Source organism: Cotesia glomerata, linkage group LG9 (genome assembly GCF_020080835.1).
Source record: "Cotesia glomerata isolate CgM1 linkage group LG9, MPM_Cglom_v2.3, whole genome shotgun sequence".
In the NCBI taxonomy this organism is placed as follows: Eukaryota; Metazoa; Arthropoda; class Insecta; order Hymenoptera; family Braconidae; genus Cotesia; species Cotesia glomerata.
In genome coordinates, this window is record NC_058166.1 from 9,415,381 (window position 1) to 9,423,531 (window position 8,151).

Here is an 8,151-nt window from a genome sequence, read left to right on the forward strand (position 1 = left end):
TTGACATTTGTTTAGAATTGACAGCCACAAAACAGAACAAACAGCTGTCTGATGATGCTAATTGTACAATTTTGTATACGTTTATAATCTTAATCTATTTGTTAGTTTACTGTGATATCTTCATTAATACTATTTAAAGAATAGATAATCAATTTTATCAATAAAAATGGAATCGAGTGAGCCAAATATTATCTTTCATCCGATGATTTCGTCAATACAAAAAATTGCACTTTATGAAACTAAATCTGTAAGTAATATTAATTATTTAAATAATTAAAAATTAATTTATTTTATAAAAAACTTTTAACAAAAATTTTCATTACAAATTAGCCAAAAATTTAAACGAAAAAATTCTTGATATAAAATTACTCCAATGTAATGTTATCTTCAATGTTAATTTTTCATAAATAATTAACAAATTTTTTCTTGCAGAGGTTTTACTTGATGGGTTCGAATAATAATTTAACTCGATTCCGAGTTTTGAAAATAGACCGAATGGAACCAAGAGACCTGGTGGTTGTGGATGATAAAATGGAATACACTCAAGATGAAATAGCTGATCTGGTCACCATGATCGATATCGGGAATCGCAGCAGTAATAATAGTGGCAATAGCAAATTAATTGGCCAGAGAAATAAAGCGAGTGGTGTGGCTCGTATTGTATCTGCTTTTGGCATTGTCGGTAGGTTAATTATATAATGAATTAATTACTCAGTTTACTTATACAGCCTAAGATATAGAAGAAATTTTATTCAATTATACTTTTAAAAATAGTAAAATACATTAATTATTTAATTTGACAATAAAAAATGTTGCATGGTAGATAAAAAACAGCAATATAATTTAATCTATCATAAACCGACTAAAACAAATTTTTCATGGAAATCGACTTGGAATAAGGATTGTTTTCCGCGGTTAATATCTGCTTTTGGTATTGTCGGTAAGGCTTTGTAGCTTTGATTTTATTTTATTATTTTATTTCCATACTTCTTTTATCTATATTTTTTTTCTTTTCATAACTTACAAAGCCATATATTTTTTTTTTTATCACTTACATATTAATTCCTGAATTTTACGATTACTAGGTACTAATTTCAATCATCACCGTGGGTATACAACACATGCTACATAGAAAAATGTCTTGTGTACTCAGTATGTAATATAAAAAAAGAATAAATTAATTAAAAAAAACTATCAAATCATGAATTTTTTAGGTTTTGTAAGATTTCTAGAAGGCTATTACATAATCCTTGTAACAAAGCGTCGCCGAGTAGCAGTGATTGGTCATCACACAATTTACAAAATCGAGGACACATCAATGATCTACATTCCCAATGACACGGTTAGAATTTTTCATCCTGATGAACAGCGCTACGTCAAGATGTTCCAAAGCATCGATTTGAGCAGCAACTTTTACTTCAGCTACTCCTACGATTTGACCCATACACTTCAAAATAATCTCGCTCCACCGAAGCACATCTTCAACAACAACAATAACAACACCGACATAAACGACTCTCAAGATGAAGACAACCTGGATGAAAAATTGATAAACATGTGGACGCAAATGACCTTTAAAAACAAGAAAATAGTCGACTACGGTGTGCGTAGCAACCCAAATCGCAGATTCGTGTGGAACAATCACTTGTTGAATCCCGTGGAACGCGACCTGCACCGTGATTGGATTCTCTACATAACCCACGGATTCATCGGCCAATCTAATGTCTGCATATTTGGTAAATCGATTTACATAACTTTAATTGCACGTCGCAGTAACAAATACGCAGGAACGCGGTTCCTAAAAAGAGGCGCGAATTCCACTGGAGATGTCGCTAATGAAGTCGAAACAGAACAAATAGTTTACGATTCTGCGGTAAGTTCGCTTCACAGCGGAAGGTTCACTTCGTTCGTTCAAATGCGGGGCTCTGTCCCAGGGAACTGGAGTCAGGACATCAGCAAAATGGTTCCTAAACCCACTATTTCGTGTGACCTTGCAGATCCATTTTATGAAATAGCAGGCGCGCATTTTAATCAACTCCTCCAGCGCTATGGAACACCCACAATTATTCTGAGCTTAGTGAAGAAACGAGAAAAGAAGAAACATGAGAGCACTTTGAGCGACGAGCTAACATCTGCCGTGAAATATTTGAACCAATTCTTAGCTCCTGAAAATCAACTGCAATACGTGAGTTTTGACATGGCGCGCATGAACAAGGGTAAGGAGGCCAAGGTTATGAGCCGGCTGGCAAATATTGCGAATAATGCTGTGATCAAAACTGGAATTTTTCAATCGCAAGTGCCGTATTATAGCCAGAAGAAATTATTCCTGGATAATACACCGGTAGTAAGAAATTGTAAATTAAATGAAGACGTATATGACAAAATAACTGAGTCGTTTATAAAAAAAGGAACGTTGCAGACAGGAATTATTCGCACAAACTGCGTGGATTGTTTGGATAGAACCAACACTGCGCAGTTCGCGATTGGAAAGTGCGCATTAGGGTATCAGTTATGCGCGCTGGGAGTTTTGGACTCGGCAAAACTTGAGTTTGATTCTGATTGCGTGAGAATGTTGGAAGAGTTGTATGAAGATCATGGTGATACGCTAGCGCTGCAGTACGGAGGTTCCCAGCTAGTCCATAGGATTAAGACGTACCGGAAAACAGCGCCGTGGACTAGTCAAGGAAATGACATCATGCAGACGCTGAGCAGGTATTACAGTAATACGTTCAGCGATCAGGAGAAACAGCACACGATCAACTTGTTTTTGGGATTGTTTACTCCTGAAGAAGGTCGCGCGCCTTTGTGGGAGCTGTTGACAGATTATTACTTACATCATACACCAATTTTTAGGAGAACGAAGTTGCTGACGCAGTGGTGGGACAAAAATACCATCAGGTGTTTACCGTATGCTTATGATGATATTGAGAAGACTTGCTGGGAAATGGTTCAGGTTAGAGATTTGATAATTTATTTAAGTCGTGTTATTCATTAATATTAATTAAAAAATGTATATTATTAGTGTTTAATTGATAAATTTTTTATTTTATGCTTTTAATTTAGGTGGATAGTATACAAGAAGAAATGATTGACGTGTACTCAGACTATCATCGGCTATATGAATTAGTCCCGCTGTCAGAAATGTACGCGTACCAAATAAGCCACTCGATAAGAGATTTTATGCCACATTTCACTACCAATTACAGCCCTTTTGCAGTTCGAGTTCGACCTGGAAGACGAAGAGAAGAAACGGGAAACAAGCGGAATGGTAATATCAAAAATCCCTCAATGACGGGACAAAGTAGCACCAGTAGCACCGCTTCCAGTGCCAGTTCTAGCGTCGACACTAGCTCTGACGATGAAGATGATGACCTGGTGGTTGTTCGTCACCAAAGAAGTGATCTTTCAAACAGAGACTCTAGGGAAACCAATGCTAGCTCAGTAAGTTTCGAAGCGCTCTTTCCTGCCATGAAAGAAGTTTATGGTGTGGAATTAGAAAATCCGCGACGCAGTGATCTAGTTTTGTACAAGCGGTTTGTTATGATCGGTCGCAACACTGCGGGGGTAAAAGAACATACTTCGAGTATTCAGAGAGCGAAAATGGTTCAGCAAGTTACTTTTCCGGATGTTGTTAATTTGAGCAGGAAGAAAACTGAGAGTTTCAAGCTGCCGAAGGTTGATGATACTAGTGTCAGTATTTATGAACAATATGTACAGAGAGGGAAGGTAATTTGTCTTTTGATATTAATTTAATAATATTTTTAATTATTTAAAAATTAAATAATAAAATTTTGACTAAAAACAATTGATTAATTAAATTTCAATAATTTAAAAATATTTTATTACGTTTGAAACAAATTTTATTTGTTTATTTTTGACGAAAAAATTGTGAAAAAAATTTATATTAAATATTTGTTATTTTTTTTTTTTTTTTTTCAGAACGGAGGATTTATTCCCAACCCAACAGATATGATCCTCTACGAAAAATATACTTACGAAAGCAAATTATGTCACGGTATTTAGAAAACCGTGACATAAAAAGAAAACCATTTTCATTAATCTTTGTAATCTTTGCATTTTCATAAATTACAAACTTAAAATTATGGCAATAATTGTTTATTTACGTTACAAAGTTATGGATTAATAATTTTATTGATAAGTTATTTGAAAATTGATAATACAAACCGTTTTAAATGTATTTTGTAAACATTATTAGAATAATAAATTTTTATCAAATAAATAGATAAGAATTTTAAAACTATTAAATAACGTTAATCGAAGCACTTTTCAATTTAATTTAAAATAATTCAATTCTTTGAGCAAGAATGTAAGCAGAATAGAAAGAAATAATGTTCAAAAACTATAATGGGAAGATATAGTCGCTTTGTGTTAATCATCAACCGAAGATTCGCGAACGATACTGTTCGTGTGGTCTTAGGTTACATGCGCTTCGGGTATTTTTGATTTTTGCCCCCACCATCTCAAATATGTGCTTAAAAAATTTTAGTGCATATGGTTAGTGTAAGGATACATTCAATTTGTTTTTGCTATCGATACGCATGTGCCAGCTATAAAAATTGTATGGTGAAGGCAAAAACCAAAAATACCCGAAGCGCAAAGGCTCCCTAATCCAACTATACAAATCATATATACACAAAAAATTTTTGATTTGCGTGTGTTGTTAGCTTAAAAATAACCTATAAAAGTAAAAATATAATTTACCTCGAAACCTAAGGACATTAATATCACTAAACTTTTGTTAAATATTAAGTATGGATATTTATATTTTCTAATGTACGTTTACATCTTTAACAGTTGTTGCCATATTGATTAAAAATTTTATTAAAAAATTTTTCAGGAAATTTTTTTATGCTGACATTTTACATTTAAAAAAAATTGCCTGGAGCAACGTACTAGGAAAGTATATAAATATATAGATGCATAAATATATAAATATATAATGTCAATTATGAATGGAACTTGCAGAACACCTATATTGAAAAGTACAAATTATTATCATCGGATGACTTTACATTGGAGAATTACGATAAAATATTTTTTTCAATGTCACTTATGAAGGTCACCGATCGAGTATTTAGCGTGAAAATAAATAAGAAAGGTATTTTTAATCCTGATACAGCTAAGATCACAATTGTACCCTCATCTTGTACAAGTAAGACTTCCGAAATAAGATGCTGGAGAAATCATGATTTTGTCGAATTTTCGTTCGAGTGACGATATACGACTTCATTTGAAATAGTATGGATTAAATGTTATATAAATTTGGATACCATAGACTTTGATTCATGTAATCATTGCATTTTATCGACAACTTCATTATTTTTTGTGAATAAATATTTTCTATCAGCACAGTACAGTGATGTCACTATTAACGTTAAAGATAGTGATGAGAAATTATCTGCTCATAAATTGGTGCTAGGTTTTCATAGCAGTGTTTTTGATAAAATGTTTAACACGGACATGAAAGAAGCCAACGAGAATTGTTTTCGTTTCGGTGAATTTGATATGGCGACTGTCAAAGAAGTACTAGAGTTCATGTACACGGGCAAAATTACTCCATGCGATGATATCGATCTGATTTTTCAAATATTAGCTTGTGCAAATATGTATCGGATTAAAAACTTACAAACTTATTGTGAATATCGATTGATACTTCATTTGAATATTGATAATATTATTAAAATTTTGGTAACTATTGAAAATTTAGAACTGCCCGAATTGAGTGAAAAAGCAAAATTATATTTGGAGTGTAACAGTGCTCGTATTTCATTGGTTGATGTATTGAATGAATGGAATAATTCACAAATATTGTTAGATTTTTTGGCAAAGAAAACTGGAATGAAAATAAATTAAAACGATTACATCTTACAAATCAATATATTTCTATTAACAGTTTTATACATTATTATTTTGTATTTCCTCATTTTATTCACCATTATTTTCAACTATGAGGATGAAAATTTTATTGAAAAGATCTCAAATTATATTAAATAATAAATTAATTGTATTTTTAAATATGTTTTATGCCATAAATAAATATTTTATAGTCACATAATGACTGTATATATGTTAATTAACATAAGATAAAACTATATCCCTACAATAAAAATACATGACAGTTTGAAGTTAGTCAATAGTCGAAAAAATGGGACCTGATTTCTTATTGGTAGAATATAGACCCTCCTTAGTTACTATTGGTCAATCTCCTGGTACGCGAACATATCAATATATCGATATAAATCGAACAGGAAAATTCAAATTTTTATTTAAAAAAATAATTTTAATTTTAATTAATAAATTTTAATAAATAATAATATTATATCTATATAAATCGAACAGGAAAATTTAAATTTTTATTATTATTTTATTAATAATAATCAATTTTAATTTTAATTAATAAATTTTAATAAATAATATAAATATAAAATTAATTTGCCGATAATAACTGAACAAAAATGGAACAACCCTCTATCAATGTGTTCATTCGTTATTTATTTATTATATTTTAGAATTTTAATTAAATGAATATATAAATATTTATTAATAGAATTCATTACTAATAACAATAATATAAACAATACCAGCAACACATGATGATAATAATTATAATAATAATAATAATAGTAATTTAATGTTTATTATTCTAAAGACTTACGTCAGAAAATATCTATAAAATAATAGTAATAATAACAAAAGATGTTACTATTATTGTTACTAAAATTAAAAAAATCACCAGATGTCAAAGATACATTTATTTGAATAATTTTTATTTACATTAAAGTTCTTGTCTTTTAACTAATCAACCATAATAATAAAATCGTAACATTATAAATTTAGTCAATGTGGCTACAAAATTTCTTCAATACATAAAAAACATACGAGCAGTATTCATATAAGAATAATATTCTCTTCTTTCATAACTTACAAAGATTTTTCGTTCGCGAATAAATCTAATAATCAAACGACGTCATTTGACGATATTGTATTTATTTATTTATTAACCTTTTTTTTAGGATATTAATATAAACGATATTCAATTGTTCAATTAAACGTTTCCCAAGAAAGCCATGAACGTTATCCGGATTTAAGCCATGTTAAACCCGCGAACTGTATGTTATTTTTTTTATGTGTTTAGTTTATTTGTCATATTTCTTCGCGGAAACTCACATTAAACGTGATAAATCACCTGTTGCATTCCACGGAATAATTATATTATGTCAACAATTACGTCCGCGGTTTTATATAACGGATATTTTATTAACTATTGTCGATATATGAATTTATTCTAAATGCACATTTTATGATTTAACATATTCAAATCGGTTTTACGGGCCTCAACATGAAATTATTCAATGCAACCACATAATTTCTTCATTACGCAGCAAAATTACGAACATTAGCCGTATGAAAATAGTGATTTCTTCTTTCGTGGCCTATGAGGACATTTCGTTCGCGAATGAATCTAATAATCAAACGACGCCATTCGACGATAGTTGTTTCAATTCATTGAATGTTTTTCATCTTATAGGATGATGACATAAACGGTATTCGATAGTTCGATCAAAAGTTTCTCAAGAAAGCCATGTATATTATGCGCATTTAAGCCATGTTAAGCCCGCGAACCGTACATAATTTTTTCTATGTGTTGGATTGTCTGCCATATTTCTTCGCAGCAACTCACGTTAAATTTGATATGTTCCCCGTTGCATTCCTCAACGAATTTAATAACTTCATAGTTTACGTCCACAATTTCATACAATTAATATTTTATTAACGGTCTTTAACATCCAAATGAATTCTATACACATGTTCTATGGTTATACATACCCATATCAGTTTACCATTCCTCAACATGAAATTATTCGATGCAATGACATAATTTCTTCATTGCATGAAGAACATAAGAACATCAACCGTATCAAAATAATCTCTTCTTTCATGACCTATAATGATTTTTCGTTCGCGAATAAATCTAATAACCAAACGACATCATTTAACGATAGCTGTATTTATTTATTGAATATTTTTCGACTTTTAAGATGATGATGACACAAACAATATTTGATTATTCGATTAAACGATTCTCGAGAGTCATGTACGTTATTCCCATTTAAGCCATGTTAAATCCGC

General features: G+C 30.8%; 1 protein-coding gene across 2 annotated transcripts; it reads left to right on the forward strand.

The window, feature by feature from the left end:
• On the forward strand, window positions 1-4,103 carry LOC123271829 (polyphosphoinositide phosphatase). Of its 2 annotated transcripts, XM_044738289.1 has the most exons (6): window positions 1-247; window positions 433-682; window positions 824-940; window positions 1,215-2,953; window positions 3,064-3,726; window positions 3,940-4,103. In XM_044738289.1, the coding sequence occupies exons 1-6, from the start codon at window positions 167-169 to the stop codon at window positions 4,021-4,023; spliced, it is 2,934 nt and encodes a 977-aa protein (XP_044594224.1). In that variant the 5' UTR covers window positions 1-166; the 3' UTR covers window positions 4,024-4,103. The 2 variants fall into 2 exon arrangements, with proteins under 2 accessions (XP_044594224.1, XP_044594225.1); XM_044738290.1 differs by lacking the exon at window positions 824-940 and having other exon boundaries at window positions 2-247.
• Window positions 4,104-8,151: the final 4,048 nt, after the last annotated feature.